The sequence below is a fragment of the Saccopteryx bilineata genome, chromosome 4 (assembly GCF_036850765.1).
Source record: "Saccopteryx bilineata isolate mSacBil1 chromosome 4, mSacBil1_pri_phased_curated, whole genome shotgun sequence".
In the NCBI taxonomy this organism is placed as follows: Eukaryota; Metazoa; Chordata; class Mammalia; order Chiroptera; family Emballonuridae; genus Saccopteryx; species Saccopteryx bilineata.
Window position 1 is genome coordinate 184,564,915 of NC_089493.1, and position 23,663 is coordinate 184,588,577.

A 23,663-nucleotide genomic window follows, 5' to 3' on the forward strand; every position below is an offset into this window, starting at 1 on the left:
AGTGAAACCAACAATAATTCACACAGACATGTATGTGAATAGCATCGGTCCAGTGAATGCTATAAATATGGTAAGTTTCTAATAGTTTGTCTATGTTATTAACATACTAAAGGGTATATGTGGTACGATGAACATAGCAAGAAATATGACAACAAAAAATTCAGAAGGGAGAGTGAATCTTTCAGATCTCTTTTTCCTCTCTTACAATATGATGATACATTTTAATGATTGTTATAAAAATTAAATGTGATCCTATGTAAACAATTAATTTGTGTAAAAATGCTATACTCAAAATTCAACAATAATTGCTTACTTGGTAAGTACTTCTTAGTATAAAATAAAATATAGGATTCTTCTACTTTATAGAATATTGACAGTATGGAGAAGGCATAGTTTGCTTCGAATGAGAATTGTTTCTCAGAGAAAGTAATTATTAGAAGCAACAATACATGTAACTTTTTATGGTATAACATTTTCTATCCAAATCTGAAATAATAAACTAGATTGGAGTCTATAATATAGAACAGAGTGGAAGATAACATAACATAACATAACATAACATAACTTTATAATAGTGTTACTGCCCTGGCTGGTTGGCTCAATGGTAGAGCATCATCCTGGAGTGTGGATGTCTCAGGTTCGATTCCCAGTCAGGGCACACAGGACAAGTAACCATCTGCTTCTCCATCCCTCCCCCTCTTGCTTCTTTCTCTCCCTCTCTCTTCCCCTCCTGCAGCCATGGCTCGATTGGTTTGAGTGCATAGACCCCAGGCGCTAAGGATGGCTCCATGGAGCCTCCACTTTAGACACTAAAAATAGCTTGGTTGTAAGCATGCCCCAGGTGGGCAAAGCATCAGCCCCAGATGAGGTTTGCTGGGTGAATCTCGGTAGGGGAGCATGCAGGAATCTGTTTATTTTCCCTCCTCTTACTTGGTAAAGAAGAAAAAAAAATAGTGTTTACCAAGCTAGCAATAAGGACACTCTGTTAAGTCAGAGATATGAAAAACTTTAGTAGCTCTCAACTGTGGTGATTAAAAGCATGGCACCACCTGCATAGTTTGTGAAAATAAGTTTGTTTGTTTACCCATTAAACAAATGCCAACATGTTTCTTCTTTACAACCCCAATTCTCAGAACACTTAGCATTCTGATGCTAACTGTCAACACCCAAGAAGAAAAAAACTATAATATATATGTAGTTTATTTAAAGCATAGAACTTTTAATTTCTAGAATAGTAGTTCCAAGAACTACTGTCCCAGGATCATAGCCTATGAAATGCCGGTTTAAATCATCTTAAAGCTTTTATGTTTCCTTCTTTATGTGTGTGTTTTGGCAATATGTACATCAGAAATTATTTAATTACTCTATATACTGGCCCATCATTTCTTAGTTGACAAAGAATTTCACAAGATCGGTTCCCTTCTCTTTATGCATAGACTGCAAAGATGGAATGAAATGGTGAGCCAAGTAGCTTGATTCCCCCCATGGGAAATGTAGTCCAATGCAATGAGACACGGCAGCAGGAGGGGCAAGGGAGTAGTAACACAGGACTGTCCAAATGAGGCGAAGCAGTGAGAGTCTAGTCTGATCCTGAAGGGCTGTGTATTCTCGGGCAAATACTTTCTGTGTTTCCATCATACATTGGTGGTGGGTTAAGGAAATTGGATGCTGAAGGTTATTATTTTTAAAATTTTCTCATTTATAGGCATGATTCAAATCAAATTATAAATAATGCTAAATCGTAGTTAAATATGATAGTCAAACTATAACTCAGGTGTTCTGATGCAACCCTAACAGTATGAATTCACGTCCTCCTTGCTTCTCTTTGGTTAGAGTCAATCGCCTGCCACTGTAGTGGTAAATCCTTGAGGGTCATCTTTACAGAGTAATTTATCACCATGGCACTCTGACATTTTCAGGACATGCTTTGTGATAGAGATTAGAAAGGTATTAAAAATTATTTGTCAGTTGGTTTATTTTCCTCTTGTTTGGAGGAAAAGACAACTAAAATCGTTTTCTTCTTTTAAATAAACGGTGACCTTCTACATTGTATTGGTGTTTGCTATATCTGCCAGACACAATGCAAAGCACTCCCTGTGAATTCTCGTGTTCTAACATCCCAGTACCCGGCAAGATAGGTTCTTCAGGGTCGCTATTTTCTCACGAGGGGACTGAGGCGGCACAGCTCCCGTTTAGGGCTGCTTTTATTTAGTATTCTGGACTTTCCCTTTACAGCAGCGGTTCTCAGCCCAGGGGACTGTTTCCCTCGAGACATTTAGCAATGTCTACCGGAATTGTTTTAGTTGTCACACTGGAGGGATGAGGTCTAATGAGTAGAGGATAGGAAGGCTACTAAGCATCTTCAAATACACAAGACAGTCCCCACAACAACAAATTAGCTAGCCCAAAATATCATAAGAAACTCTGTCTTACAGATACCAAATGCAAACAATTGTATCAGAGCTACGATCATTTGTCAGAATTCATTTAGACCAGTCTATTTTTTTTTTCAGGAAAATATCAACCAATCTACCAGAGATGAGTGAGTCTCCTTAGAAAGCCTTTGCTTTATTTCAAACTATTCAAAGCCAAAGTAGCTCATAATGGGAATGAGAACATAAATGACGTATGTTCCTAAAAGAAAAAAAATGCTCTACAATATAACCCTACTGTATTACAAATGTTGTGTTTCATCTTTTTTCTTTATAACAGGAATATACAATAGATATATTTTTTGCCCAAACATGGTATGACAGACGTTTGAAATTTAATAGCACCATTAAAGTCCTCCGATTGAACAGCAACATGGTGGGGAAAATCTGGATTCCAGACACTTTCTTCAGAAATTCTAAGAAGGCTGATGCACACTGGATAACCACCCCCAATAGGATGCTGAGAATTTGGAATGATGGTCGAGTACTCTACACCTTAAGGTATTCTTTTGTAAGAAGAAAAAAAGTAATTGCTGGGAATCAAAGAACAACCACACCCTCTTAAGCCAGGGGAGAGAGAGAGAGAGAGAGAGAGAAAGAAAGAAAGGAAGGAAGGAAGGAAGGAAGGAAGGAAGGAAGAAAGAAAGAAAGAAAGAAAGAAAGAAAGAAAGAAAGACAAGAAAGAGGAAAAAGAAATCTTAAGCTAACATCAGAGTTGGCATGTTTGATGAAAATAAGTGACAGTACACTATCTGTGTTTCTCTATGTTGTCAATGAGCTTTAGCAAAAAACTAGGAATAGCTAAAACTTATTTTCTATGACTGATGTGAGAATGCTTTTCTCCCAAGCACATGCAATTTCCCTTGCCTTTTTAAGACCACCTGATCTTTGCACCAGTCTTGGCTTTGTGTGCATGTCCTGCTACTTTAAAATGTGAAAACTAAAACATAGTTAGTCATCCTTGGGACAACCAGTTGTTATGCGTGGAAATGTCTCCGTTTCCAAGGAAACTGCTGCAAAAGGAGATTTTTCGATGTGCAAGTCTCCAGAATGTCCTTCTCTTTTTAGCTACACAATGCAAGCAACCAGAATGAATTCCGCCTCCCAGCATGCACTCCCTACTACACTGATAGGCTGTTTGAATTAGTTTATTGGCTCTTTTGGAAAGATACCCATTTGGGGGAAAACTTGAAGCTATTTTTTATTTTCTGAACTTAAATAGTAAGTAATATTTGGGAGTTTTTTTACTTTATTTTTATGCCATTATCATAGCACTTTATTCTTAGATACAGTGAAAATATTTTTATGCTGAAGATTTTCATTGGTGAGCATATATTATTAAACAACATAATACATAAGCACATAGACTTAAGAATAAAACAAATCTGGCTCTATATAAAGTTCTTAGCTCTATGTCATACTATTCATATGTATTAGGGGCAACTCTCCAGAATTTCTACATATAGGAAGTGGGGCAGCTATCTGGTAGCAGGGGTCTTAGTGCTAGAAGACATATCTCAAAGCTTTATTGTTATAGTAAGCTTGATGTTTTTACTTGGTTATATTTTTATTTAGAGTAATCAGGTAGAAATGGATAGGGATTATTGAGAAAGAAGGCACAACCACCCCATAAAACACCACCCTTCCGGGCCAGGGCACACAGGAGAAGCGCCCATCTGCTTCTCCACCCCTCCCCCTCTCCTTCCTCTCTGTCTCTCTTCTCCTGCAGCCAGCGAGGCTCCATTGGAGCAAAAGATGGCCTGGGTGCTGGGGATGGCTCCTTGGCCTCTGCCCCAGGCGCTAGAGTGGCTCTGGTCGCAACAGAGCGACGCCCCGGAGGGGCAGAGCATCGCCCCCTGGTGGGCAGAGCATCGCCCCCTGGTGGGCGTGCCGGGTGGATCCCGGTCGGGCGCATGCAGGAGTCTGTCTGACTGTCTATCCCCGTTTCCAGCTTCAGAAAAATACAAAAAAAACCCACAAAAAAACAAAAAAACACCACCCAGCCAACTAAGCTAAACTCTTAGCTTACATTAATTTTTATAAACTAAAGCCAATGATTCTTATCTTACAGAGTTGTTATAAGGATTAAATAGGGTGATATGTAAAGTGCTGAGACCCTAATATCTAGTAAGCAAACAGATACAAAATTTATTCATGTATATTTTCAGTAAAAGATATAAATATGATTCCTCTAGGTCTTAGTATCCTGGAATTTTTAGCTTCAAAATGATTCATGTAAATGCCCTTGTGACATATACCTAATGCCTTATATAATATTCAGCATACAAAATAATAAACCTTTATATTAGTTAAGCAGGATTATATCAGTGACTAGGGAAAATGTCTACAATTATAGAAGAAAGTCATTGCGTATAGTTGGAACTCATTGTGGGCTTTATTAACTTAAAGATAAGATAATGACTGAAATCAGAATCTAGTGAAAATTGAAGTTTGTCTGATAAGTCAGAGTTCAGTCTACCTTTTGAAATATTAAGTCAGTCACAATATCTCAAGTTCCTTTATGTTCTCATAACATTTTCTAACATAATAGTTTTTCACTGCTGGTGATTTGTAGAATCACTATTCAATATTTAATTATGGAAACAGCCTCAAAAATGTCACCATAAAATTCAATCAAAGTCTGAATGAGTTGCCAATCTATGCTGAAAGATTATTTTATTCTTATTCTTATCTATAATGAGTTATGAATGTGTGTATAGATAGATATATATGTATGTATCTATCTTTGTTTCTGCAAACTGCATAATTTTTTTATTTTAACAATTACAGTTTAATTTGGAGAGCTAAAACTAAAAATATCAAATTCAATTATAATTTCACCTATGAATAAAACTAATCTTTTCTTTGGAAGAGTATATAATTATTGAGTGACAATGGTAAAACCTCCAGCTATGGAGACACTTAATCTTGGGTCCAGATCTCAATTGTGCTACCAACTTTGTGACTTTGCACAGATTCAAATACAATAAAGCCACAATTATTAAATTTAACACTTATTCAATAAGAGAACAATTCACCCTTACCCAATGCCACATAAATGATTAACAGCTCAATGATTATTAGTTATAAATGAAGATCAGTAATTTCTCTATTTTACTATCAAGAAATAAAATCTCCCCAATTAAAAAGTATGTTAAATTGCAAAATATTTTAAAATAAACAAATGTTCACAAAATAATATTTTCATTACTTTAAGACTGATATCATTGTAAGAAATAGAGTTGACACATATGAAATTTAAAAAATCAACAGTCTATCACCAATATAATTCTAGAATATGTTCACACTTCTACAAAGGTGATCGAGCCATCTGAATGCCTTTAAATTCCCTCCTCCTAGAGTCTAAGCCCATTGGGATTCAGAAAACCTGTATGTTTAATCAGCATCTTAGATATAAACTATTTGAGACTCACTGGCAAACGTATTTCTAGTATGTCTCTGTGTGTTTCCATCTAACATTTTCTGTTTGCCATTAAATATTTTTCTATTTATAACATCCTTGAACATCCTATAACATCCATGAAATTAATAGTTTCATAGTGTTCCATTGTGAGAATGCATAATACTCCATTACAAAACAGTTATTTTTTAAACTTACATATATAGTAATTTAAAGCTAACATCTAACAAGTACTTACAAACAGAAGATTTTGCTTTAATTAGTGGACAAATCTGAAATTTATCAGTATTCATTTACATGCAAACAGCTAATGGGCTGAAGTTCTTAAAACGGTTTATTTTGTTAAGTTAAATATATTCACTGAGCAATCTCATGTGTGCAATTAATTTGCTGGAAAAAAAAATTGTGTAATCCTAAGTTTTGAAAATATGGAGTTGGGGTCAATGAGAACTTATTGCCTGGTCTGTGAAAATGCATAGACCAACCTTAAGTGTTAAATAGTTTTCTCCTGGACTTGGTAAATTTTTTTTTCAGTGAGAATTACCTTCTGTTATCAGTAAGAATGTATCCCCAGGAATAAATATGCAGAATGGTCACTAGAAATTGTGCTAACAAACATTTTGAAAACTAGTCTAAAATCTTCCTACCTATGCTTTATATCTTTCTATTTAGGTTGACAATTGATGCAGAGTGCCAATTACAGTTGCACAATTTCCCAATGGATGAACACTCTTGCCCCTTGGAGTTCTCCAGTTGTAAGTAATACTCGTTCTGGGCTCCATATCCCCTCTCACCAAATAGTCTAATCGCAATGTCAATTAACTGGGAGATTCACAGAGGATGCAAAATTCCATGGAGCAATATGGTTGACTTTGAAGATTTTTAACAGTATCTTTTATTATATCACTAGCTTGTCCCTATTAGAGTGATTCTTGCAAAAAGGGATCTAATTCATCAGGAATTACAAATATGCTTTAGTGAGGAATACACTTAATACATTGGCCATGGTTGCCTGGAGCACTTTGTTGAGAAGAATTGTAAAGCCAGGCCTGGACTGAATAGAAAGGAGTAATGGTGGATCATATGGCCTCCTCCCTCCGTGGACCCAGGAGGAGAGTGTGACGGGCATTTGCTACTTATTCTCTCCCTTGCCTGTCAGGATGCACAGAGACCCAACTGTGTTGTTTGCGCATTCCAATTTTGTATACCTGTTAAAAATAACAAAATTGATCATTATCTCCTCCTACTGGAGTTCTAATAATACCTAGAACTAATTATCCACCCATGAGTAAAAGACTGATTTGTGGCATCGTATGGGTCTAGTTCAAATTCCAACTCTGTCACTGCAGACTGGAGCAAATTAATCTCTCAGTGAGCCTGTATTACCAGCTACCCAACAGAGATGATAGAACCTGCCCCATCACAATATTGTTTTATTGTTATAATATATAGAGATATATAATTCTTGGTATGCTACCTCAACACAAAAGATTCAATAAAAAGCTCTACTATTCTTAATTATTTTTATCATCAGATAATAGACTGTAGGAAGAAGAGCCATGATGATTGTAGCCCAGATTACATTAAGCTTTAGTAACCTTCACAGATATTTCCTGACTGAATCCAAAACAAGCCTCAGTTTCCCCCAACTGTCTGCCTCATTATTTCTTCCACACACATGCAGGTTGCCCATCTTCTCCTTATCTTTGTGCCGCCACTTGTGCATACCAGCAATGAGTACTGATTATGCATTTTAAGTTTTTATTTTCATAAATATAATTTCCCAGCCAGGGAGTGAGGGAAACTCCTAAGAGCCAATTAAATCATAATAACCATACTTAAGAGAAATCAATGATGAGAGAAATGATCATTGCTTTATCATTACATTAATTCCAAAGAGAACTAAAGGAAAAATATCACTGTTTATCATTATACAGGGAGGGGCAAAGAGAGGTTTACAGTTGTTCATATGGGAAAAAATGCAATAATTAATAAGTAATTATACAAGAATAAACTGTTTTGTGTACTCACCCCTGTAAACCTACTTTTTCCCAACGCTGTATTTAGAAAAGGTTCCATTACAAAAGTTATTTCATATGTTTTACTTTATCCAAGAATGGAATATTCTTAAGTGAAATCTTCCCCAAGCTTTAAGAGACTAGATTTATATTCTTTTAATTTCTTTAAATTTCCTCTTTTGAGTCAGCTAAAACTTAAGAACTGGTGAATTCTGAGCTGTCAGGTCACTGATTGACAACTGTCGTCTGAACCCAAACAGAAGTTAGTATTTCTTGCTAGTAAAAATTAAATCAGGGTGGGGGAGGCAGAAGAGGATATGGAGGGTTAAATGGTGGTGGAGGGAGACTTGACTTGGGGTGGTGAGCACACAACACAATATACAGATGACGTGTTATAGAATTGTGCACCTGGAACATATATGATTTTATTAGTCCAATAGATTCAATAAGAATTGAATCACAATTACATCCTCCATATGGAGTTCCCTAATATCATCATTCTTTTCCTCAGTTTCAACACATCCTGCCTCCCGACAACAATTGGGGAATCCTGCTTTCTCTTCTCCTTCTCCTTAATTAATAAATATATAACAGACAAAGCATTGGATCAAAAGAAAAGAAAATAAGGAGAAGGAAGAAACAGAAGAGATTTTATTTTAAGTAGTGAATCAGCTTCCACAATCAAAACTTATCTTTTCATAGTATTATTAATAGACAAACAGTTGAGATGATTTCTAGTTTTTTTTTTTTAAATCCTTCTCTCTGTTTATCTGTTTCTACTTAAGTTTAGTCTACATTTTACTTATTAGGAATGTTTATCCATTAAATATACATTGACCATCAGTTTCATGAAATAAGTGTTATCATCATCATCACAAGGCAACAAATAATTTAGAAAAAGACTAAGACACTTGTCTAGGGTATTGGTCTAGGAAAGGATGCTGAGAGTCACTGCATTATCAGTGCCCTATCTCTTTCCTGAAGGTCTTCTGAAGGCTGTTCTCTTGGTGGAATAAGACTGACCACTTGCTCATTGGTATCTTCCCCTTGACCTTTCCACTTACTGCTTTCATTATAGATTTCTGTGTATATTAAAATGATGTCTCGACAAATTGAAGAGAGAGAATAATGTACATAGTTGAGGTCATTTTTCCCAACCACCTTCCATGCCAAATGCATGCTCTGGAGAGGAATTTGAGTCTGCCCTCCCAATATTTTCTGTTGCTGCATGACTCTCCCAATCCTGTGCTGGTAGACTGCCCTTCACCATGAAACAATGTCTTACACATATACTACTTATTTTATACTGATCACTGTTTATATCTTAGCCCAGGCAATGTAAAGCATGTATGTGTTATGTATTAAACCATATATGCTATACTTCTTTGCTATTTAAATGACTTTCAAAGGTGATTTTGACCTCGTAATTTTCAAGCCTAACTATAACTTTACCTATCTCAGTCCCTTCCTCAGTGTCTTGTTCCTAGAAGGTGGTTGCTACATGTGTTCATTTATAATCATTTTAAGTGTGAGCTTTCCCATCTCATGGCAGACGGTTATCCACGGGAAGAAATTATCTATCAATGGAAGCGTAGTTCTGTTGAAGTGGGTGACACAAGATCTTGGAGGCTTTATCAATTTTCATTTGTTGGACTGAGAAACACCACTGAAGTAGTGAAGACAACTTCCGGTAAGATACACTGAAACAGAATTCTGAGTGACCCTTTAAGAGATAAAATTCTGGTGTATGCGATTCAGTGGGCTTTTTAATATGTGTCTACAAGTGATATTTAAAATATTAAAATGTTTTAATTGACCAGAGAATATTATATTTGATATTCCAGTATAATAGATAAATGTAAATAGATTTTCCATCCATTTGAAGTAAACTGGATTCAAATTGGATTAGTACATTATTTGTTTAATTTCCTTAAGCAAAACAAGTAGCAATTATTTAAAAAGAAGAAACTATTTTATTAGGAATAAGTATAATATTTCTTTTAAGTACTATGTTTCATAATATATTGAAATTTGAAATTGACTAATTAGAATAAGACCTTCATCTTTTGTACAGAGAAAAGTAAACTTAGGACCTATACAAAGATGGAAATTTAAGATTATACCTTCATAAAAACTATGCTCTAATTCAAAGAGCTATCTAGCCCTAACATGGTTTTTGGCATTTGCATATTTCTCCTAAAGATTCTTTTATTTTGAAAAAAGAACCTGAAAGAAGGTCAAAGAAATGCTCAGATATATATATATATATATATATATATATATATATATATATATACACACACACACACACACACACACACACACACACACACACACACAATTAATTTTAACAGGGTGACATTGATCAATTGGAGTACATAGATTCAGAGAAAACATCTCCAGGTCATTTTGACATTTAATTATGTTGGATAATGGGTATACAATTAAACATGTTTTTAAAGTGTCTTTCTGCTACCTTATTGACTAGAAGTCCTGACCATCAAGTACTAGAACAGTGTTTAATTTGGTGTCAAAAAAAAAAAAATTCAGGATTGCCTTAGAAGTAGTCTTCCATCTGTGAAAAGAAGAACATGTGTAAAAATAATCTCCAAGTCTGCATGCTTCCAGAATGAGAAGTTGGACATCAAGTTCTGTTGTTATTCTTATTTCTATAATTATCCCAGCATCCTAAAACAGAAGCCACAAATTCATGACTAGCCAATCTTCTGTCCAGTCATTTGAGTGCAGAGTAGCATTAAAACCAAATGTTAATGAGGGAAGGGTTGGCTTACATCACAGGATTAAACATCATACCCTTCCCACTGTTTCACATTGAGAATGAACTAGAGTATTCACAATCTGTTAAGAGATACTTCCAGAAATAAATGATCCACTCACGTAAAGCATGACAAGAAAGATCACCAAGGTGTCATAAAGTATTTAATCTTCCTAGAGAAAGAAAAGCAAAACTGCAATGATATCAGATTTGATACTAAGTAGCATTCTCTAATTGATGTATCAACTAACTCCCTTTGAATTTTAATATGGTAGTTAGCCTTCACATTGGGCTCCCTGTCCACCTGCTGCTCTTGCTGTTTGTATCTTGTGCGTAGTACTATTTCAGTTGTCTCTGTGAAGAGGGCTGAACAGAAACTCAACGCCAGTGCTGAGAGGCAGCCTGATTCTTTTGATAGTTGATGTCGTAATGACCGGAAGTTTCTGCATGGTCTTTTGTTTGGTTCCTGGTGCTGTTCCTAATCTTCAGGTATAGCTCCATAATTAGTTCATAGCAACAAAGAAGTTATGTTAACAACTTTCTTGGGAAATTGTTAAAAAATATTACATTTTTAGTGGTAAGTGTATTCCTTTAAGAAGCCTCTGTGGAAATCTGGTGAGACAAGCTTAAAATGTTGCCTAGCTTACTGCAGGAGATTTTGAACCTTCAGCCATGCAAACCCACCTCTCCTGACTTTGTTAAATCCAAGTGACTGTACTGCTGGTTCCTTAGTATTTTGTGATTACTGGGGTGGGGTGGGGGATGTGGAGGAGGTGAAGGAGGGTACAGGGGAGATAACTGGTGATGGACAGAGACTTAACTTGGGGTGGGGAACACACAATACAGTGTACATATGTGTTGTAGAAGTTGCACCTGAAACCTGTACAGTTTTTTTTTAACCAGTGTCCCCTAAATAAATTCAATAAAACAGAAAAGAATTTGAAGAAAAGTTCATATTAGGATCATAATTATAAAAAATTTTATTTAAAAACCAATGTTCTTAAATTTTTAAAAAACACTTTTAAATTTTAAGTACATATATATGTGTATTCCCCAGACTGTATGTTGAAAAAGAAAGAGGGAGAAAGAGAGGTATTAGAAAAATGAAAAAAGTACGTCTAATATAAAATTTAAAAAAGGTTCCTGATGTAAACAGGACAGAGGGAGCATTTCCCAGGAGGGGATTTTCTCACCATGGAATTTCATGCTATTTGATAATCCTTGTATCGGCCACCCGGATCATCCCATTACCAACAGTTCTATCTGTATGACACTTGGGGAAAATATTGCCTTGGTGGCAGAGTGACAAAACGTGAAGACTACTTTTAATCCGTAGGCAGGGCATCAAAACAGATTCTGGAGCCATAATTTCTCCTCCAGACCATCGTGTCTTCCCGACTGTTCTATATCTGGGAGTGAGCCAGGCATGAACACAGAGAGCCAGGTCTCTGCCTCCCACATCTCATGAATCACAAAGGCACTTATGTCTCTGAAATTGTCTTGTGTAACTGTCCTCTTTTCAGTTGCCATCACCGCTGTCCCAGTTCACGAGTTTGTCTGTTGCCATCCAGACTGTGTTGGTAGCCTGTTAAGTCATGTCCCTGCTGTCAGTCTCTCTCTTCTACAGTCTACCTTTGACGTGTTAACCACAAAGCGAGTACTTACTGAGAACTGTCTACCTGCACCATAGCAAGCATTTCACATAAAGGACCCCCTTTGAATCTCACAATCATAGTCATATTTGCTGTCATCAGCATCGAGGGGATCTCTGTGGATGAAGAAACCAAGACTTCTAGGGGTTCATGTGCCAGCAGGGATGGTTATGAGAGCTGGGTTACAAACTCAAGAGGCTTGCTTGCAGACTTAGGCTCTCAACCACGATACTATACTATTCCCATGGTGGCCCAGCACATCTTTCTGAATCACAGCTTCATCAGGACTCACGAATCCAGTGCCTTCCACAGAGCACAGGATATTTGCTCCTTCTATGGTAGCACCTGATCTCAGGACCTCTCCAGCCTTGTTCTCCGCAATTCCCCAGCATGTGATAACCCGCTATGTTTTCCTGCATATGACAAGCCAGTCCCGTGCACACCTGGAGGCTCAGTCCCCTTTCCCTTGTGGATGGTTTCTCCACTGACCCCCTTCTTCTTCAGGACTTTCAGGTTTAAATAAGCAGCACATCCTCAATGAGGCCTTCCTTGACCTGATCACTGAAACAAATCCAAACAATTAAGAATGGGCACTCTTGGAGTCGGGCAGTTCACATTTGAATACCGGCTTGCACAAATGATATGTCTAATTTCAGTGTCATTAACTAAGACCGCTGGGTTGCTCTGAGGATTAAATCAAGGACTCCCTTAAAATGCTTCAAACTTGGTCTTCCACATAGAAAAGACTCAGTACATAAAGGCTTAAATATTATCACATTACCCGATCAGGCGGTGGTGCTGCGGATAGAGAATTGGACTAGGATGTGGAGGACCCAGGTTTGAAACCCCAAGGTCGCCAGCTTGAGCGTGGGCTCATCTGGTTTGAGCAAGGCTCACCAGCTTGAGCCCAAGGTTGCTGGCTTGAGCAAGGAGTCACTCACTCTGCTGTAGCCCCCTGGTCAAGGCACGTATGGGAAAGTAATCAATGAACAACTAAGGTGCCACAATCATGAGTTGATGGTTCTCATCTCTCTCCCTTCCTGTCAGTCTGTTCCTATCTGTCCCTCTCTCTGTCTCTGTCACACACAATATATATATCTATTATATTATTGTAATCATTATTTCATTAATTTCCCTCACAGCATTTTCACCCACCTTGTGGAAACATTATTTCTGCCTCATGTTGCTTGGGCATTCGCTTTTCTCCTTCTCTGCCTCCTCTCTCCAATAAATTAAAACTTCACAACAGAAGCCTTTCAATAATCATCTTTGTATCTGTGATGCTATTACCATAGTGGCTTGCTAAGAATTGTTCATTAGTAAGTAACTGTAGAGGTGATTATGGCAATTATATTGATAAAACTACACATTTTCCCTCAATTTAATAAGCAATGCAGTATCTTTTTTTTTTTTTTAATCAAGTGAGGACAGGGAGGCAGAAAGACAGACTCCTACATGTGCCCTGACTGGGATCCACCCAGCAACCATCATCTGAAGTTGATGTTCTGCCCCCTGGGGCCACTGCTCCATTGCTCGGCAACTGAGCTATTTTAGGACCTGAGGCAAGGCCATGGAGCCATCCTCAGCACCCAGGGCCAACTTGCTCATTCAAGCCATCGCTGTAATGCAATATCTTAGTATGCATTTTTTCATCACTCATTGCTATTCTAAAGTAGATTTTGTTCTTTCTGATCATGCTCCATTTAAGGTTTACCAAATTACCTGCCCAGTTCTTAATATTCACCAGAACTTTGTTTGTTCATGTTTTCAATGTTAAATGTGGGCTAGGAAAGTGGGAATTATTTTCTTAGGGAAACCTATAGTCTTGGGATCCAAATGCTATAATTTTGATTAAAAAATAATATATCCCATTCTTCCTATATTAGAATACCACCAAAACTCCCATATTGTCTTTAGCAGTTAAATCATCCATGTCTCATAAAATATCTTTTTTTTGAAACAAATTTTTATGAAATATCTTGATAATTTTTTTGACAAACCCATATACATCAACTATTATTTATTTTCTTTTTGTTGTTAACATCTTTTAGGCATAGATAATCCATGTCCTAGTTATATTTTCCTGATTTCCACGATGCATAAATATTAAGTAAAAAGTTCGCATACCGCTAAATTAATCTTACTTTCCATGGTGACAAGCAGCCTACAATTCTAGAAAAGTCAGCTTCATAGATTAAGTCCCTGTTTATTGCATGGTCACTAAAATATGCATAATCCCCCCGACACCACAGACACCTCTAAGCCTTGTTCATTGTTCTTCCACCATGTCTTCTGTTTTCCCTGAGGGTTTGTGGGCAGGCTGGACTTCATGTCAGTGTGCCCAGTTTTCCTCATTTAACACCAAACTCAAGTCCAAACTTCTCTGCATATATCAGTGTACAAAATTCAAATAACTTTCCAAATAGAGAGAGAGAGAAAAGCTCCCACTTAGTAGGCTGTTTTAATTAGGATGATTTTTATTCATCATTGAGGTAAACTTTGGAGAAAAGAAAAAGAAAATTAAAAAAAAAAGATATAAGTTAATGGCAATATTTTTTTCATTAAAGAGGTTGAAAGAAAGAAAAGAATACCTAGAAATCTAGATGGTAAGAGAAAAATAACTACAGCATCAATCCTGCCGTCTCTCACCACAGTAAGTTGTGAGCTCATCTTAGTCAACAGTAGACTTCCACACTACTTGAGGCAACATATTATCTTAAAAATAAATCAGTGGAAAACTGCACAGTAATAGATTTTTTTCACTTTCTTTAAGCTTCCCTTTTAGAAAAATTAACTTTGGCTTCAAGAGAGGAAAATGTATGAACGGCATCAAGAGAGCCAGGCCATGAGCAGTGGGAGGGGGGTGATGCTGGGATGAAGGCTCTTACTTACAAAACATTTGCATTTGACTAGACACTCCTTTCAAATCCTTGTCCTAAAACCCATCCATAACCTCTGATGTAACCAAGGTTGCACGACACACGTCTCATGTGGGAGCAGCTTCCTTTGTGAATTAATGTTCTCCTAGGACGTTTTCCTTCATTAAGCTTTCAACATGTTTTTTTAAAGCAAGTCAAGTGCAAAAAAACTCCTTTAGGTTTTTAATTTAGGGAAATGATGCTCTCATTCCATATATATAACTATATATATTTATATATATAACCACATATAACTATATATATATACACATATATTACACATGCTATATATATTGTTATATATATAGATACATATATCAAATATTTGTCCCGGTACCCTTATGCGCATGTTCAGTAGAAAGGTGAGTTAATTAAAAGTTATAATAGTTTTATAATAGTTAACCTGACAGAGACAATGAAATGAAGGAATAGCCCTCAAATAGGATAGCCACGTACATGCAGCAACAAAATGGTAACCATCCCGAACAGCAGTTATATTCACAGGTAGCAATAATATCAAGTGACAAATGATTTAGCAGTGATACCCTTTCATTTCTCAGAAACATATTTATTGTCTGTGAGATAGTATCATTCGCTTGCTAAGTGGACCTGTGATTTATGACCCAAATCTGGCCTTAGGAAACTGTTAGATTCACTGTATTTGTATAAAATTGTTCCTCACAGAAAAATGTCATCAGAAAAAAGACATGAAAGGTTGGCACAACTACTATTTTTAGTACTTTTGAGATTTAGTATCTTATGTTGACAGTCTATCCAAACGCAGCAGATCAAAATAGCACTAATGTTTACCCAAGTTTTTGGTGTTTCTTCACTCATTTGAAAATTCTATTTTGCTATGTTTAAAAAAACACATTCATCAGTATGACTGATATAACTAATCGAGCCTTTCTGTATAGATGCTGCCCCAAAACAAACGGAAAACACTAAATACTTTTTAAAAATATAGAAATGTGAGTGAGATAATGGGACCGAGGCTCTGAACATCATGCTGTACACTCAAACCCACTGAAGGTTCTTTTCACTCTTCTTGAGGCCATTGAAAAATGTATCTCATTTTTACATTTTCAGATAATAATGCTATTCAGCATTGCAGATACGCAAATGTATGCATGTCAGAGACTGAAATGGGCAGCAAATAGCAATAAGGGAAATAATGACTTGGTGTTTTTAAATTTAACTTTCTTTCTTCAGAAGGAGGATATTATGAGGATGACAGCACATAAGCAGTGCTTACCAGCCTGGAGAAGGATTTGCTGGGCGTACAAGCTGAGAGGGACCAGAAAGTGTTTACCTCTCTCACCTGTCACTCCTGTAATCTGTTTCCTTTAGGAAAATCCATTAGTACATTCAATAAGGGCAGAAAAGCTTGAGGAAAAGAGAATTGACAAATATGTTAAACATGACCTCGTGTGTTATTTTTTGTTTACTTTGATATATGGGTGTCCCTGCTGTTGAAGAAATTGACAACGCTTCACATTTAACATATAAAACACATCATAAATGTCTTAATTTTTTTTCATATTTGTCTTCCAAATTATCTACCCCCCCCAAACTAAATACTCTTTACTCTAAGGCATCTGTCAGAATTATGACAAAAAAAGAAATACTAACAAATATTGTTTTTAAAAATTACAGTTCCGCCAGCCTCGTCACACACCTAATTGTTTTACCCATAAGTACACTTCTAGCATCAATATATATATTTATTTATGAATATTGATATACAAGAAGTGATATTGCTGGTAATATGAAAGCTTTGATTTAGAAAACTGAATTTATTGGAGTAATTACCAAACATGATTTTTAATTTGTCTATACTCACATTACTTAGAGCACTACACCCATTGATTTTCATCATTCTAACCATTGCTCACTGCTAAGTGGTGAAGAGCTATGTACTATGAAAGACAGTGTGTAACTCACAAGCTATGAAATAGCTGCTTGTTGAGGAGATGAGATAATGCAATCATGGACGGCAATTGTAACCACCTAATAATCACATTTTCTTAGTTGGTGATTTCTTGTTACCAGTATTAGTGACAGGGAGTAAAATTAGACTGATAGAGAAATACAATTTGGGGGCTAACTCTTGAAGATCAAACCCAATTTTAATTTTACTTGTAGAGAAATTACATGAGAGAAGTAAAGTCAGTTTTAGCCAGTTGACTAACTCCAGCCTAGGTGATGGATAATTAATGAACAAGGACAGAGTTAAATTTTATTGATTTTAGTCAACATTGAACAACTGAGAAATTTCATATAAAATCTTAAACATCTTTTCATCTACAACATCTGGGTCTTCATTTGTGTTTGAAACTGACTGGATACAGAATGACTTGTCACCTGTCACAATAATTGAGGCACAATCTTCCATTTACCAGAGTCCCTACCACTGCCTGTTGCTTTTTCAGGATTATATGTCTTCTTAAATAACTGTATTTTTTTATTTTGGAAAACCATGTGCCTTTATATCTCTACCTAAAAAAAAATAGGGGAAATAAAAGCTAATATAGACCAAATGACAGAACATATGTGTCTGTGGAAATAAATATTCTGTTACCCTTAATAGGCAAAAAGAGTTTCTATCACAAAACAGCACTCTAAGAGATGAACATGAACACTAGTATTTAACCAAAGTTTGCCTGAGAATATACAGTGAGTTACAGAGAAGGGCTAAAACCTGTCTTACTTAAGTCTCACTTAAGTTTTACATTCTAGAATTGGGCTTATTTCTCATAAATATCTAGTATAGACCATTCAAACTGATTTTTAAGCTTATTCAGTTTATCTCTACCATCCACTTTCCTGGAAGATGGACTTTAACTAAACATAAAGTTCTAAAGCGTCTTGTATAAACATCTGTGCGTCTAGTCTTCTCTGCGTTTTTCTTTTTTCAGCTCACATTCAAGCAGCTAAAAGCTTTGTTGCGTTTTTTCCTGTGCATTACTGATTAGCCATCTTGCATAGCCAATTAACACTTCTTCCTGTTGTACTTTTCTGAAGATGAATACCGCCATTGTTCTGTAATAAAGCCTTGTTCTTATTTTCTTTGATGAAATGAGACAGCTGAATATAGAGCAAAACACCAAGACTGCTGTTTGAGGGTTGCTTTTGTGGTTATGCCACCATATAGGTGAATGACCCTGAGTAAGGGATTTTCTCTTTCATCCCTCAGTTCCTTCATCTCATAATAAAAAATCAGACTAGATGGAACTGGAAGATCCTCTTCACTAACTATCCCACTGTGGGTGTCAGAGGTGTGGATGTCAACTGAATTTACTGTGAGCGAGAAATTGGAAGAGGGTGAGGATAGGACGATGGCTATGACACAGCTCTCAGAGAGGAGAAAGAACAGACACTCAGTGACCTTAAATAGCAAGAATAATTTCGATCCCAAACAGGACAGCATAGCATATTGTTTATTTTTAATCACTTAGTTATCTAAATTTGGCTGAAGTAAATAGTACTGTGAATTGGCAGTTGTTGAAATAGCTCACTTCCACAATAATAAGAATGTGATGTTCTAGCATTTGCCAGTCCTTTATGTCTACATCACCTCGTTCACTTTTTACAGTAATTCTGTCATGTGATGCTCCCTTTCCAAGTGAGATTATCGAGTACAACCAACCTAGTAGGAACCCTATCCAGCGATGGTAAGGATCTTGCTCAAAACCATAGAGGGGTTTACTAAACAAACACCCAGGTTTCCTGATGGACAGTTGATTTTCCAAGCTGGTGATGACTCGAAAACTAGGGCTGTTTCTGTATTTATGTTTTTAGAAAGGCTTTCCCTTGGACATTTTTCTTTTTTCTTTTTAAATTTTGTACTGAACTTGTTGGGGTGAGATGGATTAATAAAGTTGTACAGGTTTCAGGAATATAATTCTATGATACTCATCTGTATCTTGCATTGTGTGTTCACCATCCCAAGTCAAGTCTCCGTCCATCACCATTGACCCCCCTACCCTCTTCTATCTCCCCCCAATCCCTTTCCCTCTGGTAATCACCATCCTGTTGTCTATGTTTTTTTTTTAATCTAGAGTGTGATTTATTTTCTCTTTATGGATATGACATCTATCTATCATCTATTATCTATCATCTACCTATCGTCTATCTAAAGTTGATTGTATACAAGTATGGCAGAATTAGATTCTATTGGTCAACTGAGAGCAAATAGCCCTCACATCTCAGAGGTTTAAAACTGATCATGTACAATGTATTGCTCTTCTTCCTCTGCCTCTTCATTCTGCGGCTCTCCAAAGGGGGAAATATTAGTAAAAATATAAAGTGATTTTAAGAGTTTCTAATAGTAAAAATATAAAGTGATTCTAAGAGATAGGTATGAGTCACTTGGCCCACATTCCCTTTGCTGAGGCAAGTCACATGGGCTAGCCTAACACTCATGGGATGGGACGCATGTTTCTCTTATACAAAGGGCCACCAGGGAAGGCCTTTGTAGATATGGACTTGGTATAGGAGAGAGCAAATATTTTGAACTACAAAATTATAACAAAAATTTACTGTCAGTATAATCCTTTATGCTATACATGACCCACCTACCTGGCCATGCTAAGTAAGTGCAGTGTGAGATGACAAGTCAGAATGTGGTCCCCAGCAAAGAAAAGAAATGACTTATTCTCACGGAAAGCAGAGCCCCGGTATAAAATGTCTCTCACTCTGAGAATTATCCTCTTAAAAAAAAAAAAAGGACTCTGTTGGGGTAAGCCTGTTTACTTTGTCAATGACCTAGAGCCATGATTTCCTATTTATGTAAAATGGGCTTCAGAAGGAGCAGGAGAGAAGATACAATATCAACATGAAAATGACTGTAGGGTGATGAGAACTGTCAGGTTTTATAAACACGGGCAGGATTTCCTCGGGTGGGACAGCTCTATTAATTACAACAACAAAAAAACACAGTCCATAAATATTGGTCCCGTACTAAATTCAATTTTACAGATAACAGGCAGAGGTGACGAATTAAGAAACAATAAACCAGAATCATCCTCTCGTCCGCAGGAGAAAGTAATTGAACACGATTTAATAAAGAATGACCATAAAAGAATAAAAAGGTCAGGCTGTCTTGATTGCTGTTACTTTCTGCAAGGGAAAAAAAAATCCTTAATGTCTTTAATGTCTTTAACATTCCTGTGTAAGAAAAGAATACAAATAGAGTAGGTACAATTAAAACTTAAAATGTTTTATTTTATTTAATTATAACAATGAGCTAAAATTTTAACCCTTTCCTCTATAAAAATTCTTAAAATTGTTTCTCTGTTTTGTAAAGTACATGAAGTACTTTATCTATCAATAATTCCAAACATTTTCATGAGTCTAGTTATTAGTAGAACTAGAAATCAACAAACATCTATGTCCCTAAGCCACTGTTTCGTTGCTACTGCTACTACCTAAGATAAATCTAATATAAAGAGGAATTTCTATTTCACTGGCTGACAATGAATAAGTAAGTAAGTAGTAGGGGATATTTTGGTTCTAGAAATTTTCCACTATGAATCTATACATGGATAAGTCAGATTGATAATGAGATGATGATGATGATAATATAGATTTTAAAGCCATCTTTTCGCCTTTTATTGGGCATCTCACATATGTGAGGCACTATGTTAGGCACTTTACAAGATTCATGTAAACATGCAGCTGCTTTAGAAGGTAGATCTTAGTTTTATTGCCACAGTTAAATACAGATGTCCCTCGCCATATCGCAGTTCACTTTTCATGGTGTCTCTGTATCGCAGATTTTTAAATTGTATATGTCTAATTTTGTATCGTGGATTTTTCTCTATATTGTGGGATTTTGTGAAAAAAAAAATAGGTATTCGTATGTATTTATTATTTTAATTATTTTTACGGTAAAATAAGCCAAATAGATGTGGGAAAGGTTAATAACAGTGTGGGAAAGATTTAGAAGAATGTGGGGACGCCTTAAAATATATATAAATAATAAAATAACTATAAAGTCGCTCCTTTGCAGATTTTTGCCTATTGTGGGGGGGAGGGTTCTGGAACCTAACCCCCGTGATAAACAAGGGACCACTGTAGATGGAAAATGGCAGAGCCAAGATTTGAACCTGTGCTCTGAGAGGGGACCATAGTGTTCTTATTGAGTCTGATTTGTAAGAAGCAGTGATTTCATTAAGGAAAAAGGCTGTTTATATGAATAGGGGTATGTGTGTGTTTTTGTGTAATACAAAATAAAGAATGCATATTTGCAAAGCACCTCATACTTCTTGTACACTGTAATAACCTAATAAGTTTGGTTATTCAAATTGTTGTCAATATCACAGTGTTGATAATTGACTCTAATTTGATATTTCCAGTTTTCTTTTTACAAAGATAAGAATAAGGAAGTAATAGGAGTGTCTTAAACAATGCTAGTTAAAATGCTTCCTATTACTAGAAGTATTATTTATTACTCAAAGGAAAACTCTGGATAAAATTACATGGGTCCTACTATATTAATAAAACATCACTTTTAATAAAATTTGAAAAGAAAGAATACTGAGCTAGCAATGAGATCTGTCCTTAAGTCTTAGCTGAAGGTAATTGGTGTATACATCTAGACAAGTCATTCAACCTCTAGGACCTCACCTTGCTTATTTGTAAAATGCAAGAATTATAATTGCCTGGTCAGGGTTTCTAAGGAACTTAACTGAGGTAAGTATCAGAAAATGTTTAGAAAATTATGAAAAGCTGTGGAAATAGATGAAAATGTGATCATAATATATTTTCACCTCTTTCTCATCCTTTTCTCTAATCCTTGAAATTAAAAAATAAAAAAAGATTTCTGCATGAAAATTCCAAGCATATCTAATGGTTTTGAGAAAAGCAAAGGGATTTATAATTTCCTGTGAGTCTGTAGAAGTTAGTGATCGAGGCAAAGACTCACTCCTGCTTGCTGTGACCCTTCCATTTAGACTAATGAAGGGGAAGAAAATGAAACTGTTTCCAAAAACAGCAGAAGTGTGCATGAAGTGCTCTTTTAATAGCTGTCCCAAAAAGTGGTTTTGCAAGGAAAGTGCTTGAGGATTTGGGAAAGAAATATTAAGTCAACCTGTTGACTGATTATGACTAACACACACACACAGAAGCTTCCTAGATGCATTATTTTCCATTCCACACTACTAACACTACTTTATGCCATAGTTATATAATAAAACAGAACACACAAGTCACAGATTCTGGACTTACTTAGGCAAATCTTGTTATTGCTTAGATAGAAAAAATGAAGTTCAGAGAAGTGAAATGGATTGTCTACAGTCTCCCAGATAATAGCACAGAAAATAATGCCTCTAATAATTGATTTTCCAATCTCATTCCAACAGACCTCTTCTAAGCCTCCCTGCTAAGTTCTAAAACTCAACAGTTGACTTTGGCAGGTCCTCTGTCTTACATCAGGTATTGAGGAAAAATGGAATAAAGACAAGAGAGAAGAATCACTGAGTTAAAAAGATGATGTATGTCTACTTCGGTGTTTCCTATAAGATCTCGGTATTCAATGCTCTCTTGAAGATTAAACGATGTGTGCCTTAGCATTTTTTAATAGTGCTTCTATATTTAAATTATCAGTTACAATATCATGGAATGGTGAAAGAAAAACTTTAGTAAGTCTTATAACCCGGGATCTACTCCTGGGACTGCCTCTAACTTGTTGGCATTACCTTGATAAAATTATTTTATCCTGTTGTGCTCCAGTTTCTCATCAGTAAGGAATACATACACGACATTAGCAGGCATTTTTTCTCAGAGACATGTAGAGAGCCGAATGAAACAATGGATGTGAAAATGCTTTCTTAGAACATGTTGGGAGCGCAGCTCATATACATCATTGCTTTGAGACACCCTGGAGATCTGTGTTCTAAAGCCATGCCTTGGAGTCAGATATATATATAGCTTTGTGCCAGTAAGAAAAAGACATAAAAAAAATGAATCAGTTATCCCAGCTCCAGAAGGAGCAAGCCTGGGAGTGTGACTCAGGTCCCTGCCTCTCACCCTAAGGTTCCTGTGATCAGATTCTGTCATTCTCACTTAATGAAAATAACAATCTGATAACAATCAAGGCTATTATTAAAGTAACTCAAAAGGCAAATTTCTGATTCATTTTCTTTCTTTTTTTTTTTTTTTTGCTATTCTTAGGGGAGAGGATTGCTATTAAAAATTAAGGTTAAATTTGGAAATGAAAGAATGAAGGAAGTTGCACTCAGAAACAGAAGAATGGAATTTGGATGGTTCATAGCCATAATGCATTTTCACCTAAAGCCAATAAGGGACCCGTAGCATGTGACAGTTTTGAAGTTCCTGAGGGTTTGTGAGAGAGCTGAGCAGGCCGAAGCTCAGTTTTCTAACCACTCTGGGACTAGAAAGTTGAACTTTTAGATAAGGACTTAGGGCGGAAAACATCTTGAAG

At 36.2% G+C, this 23,663-nt stretch overlaps 1 protein-coding gene across 2 annotated transcripts in view; it reads left to right on the forward strand.

Annotated features, from left to right (window-relative positions):
- Positions 1–23,663, forward strand: part of GABRG2 (gamma-aminobutyric acid type A receptor subunit gamma2) — a 79,448-nt gene that overhangs the window by 25,612 nt on the left and 30,173 nt on the right. For both annotated transcript variants that reach the window (XM_066273202.1, XM_066273203.1), the window contains exons 3-6: positions 3–70; positions 2,713–2,933; positions 6,526–6,608; positions 9,424–9,561. In XM_066273202.1, the coding sequence (XP_066129299.1) occupies positions 3–70; positions 2,713–2,933; positions 6,526–6,608; positions 9,424–9,561 (510 nt within the window). The remainder of the gene's footprint in view (positions 1–2; positions 71–2,712; positions 2,934–6,525; positions 6,609–9,423; positions 9,562–23,663) is intronic.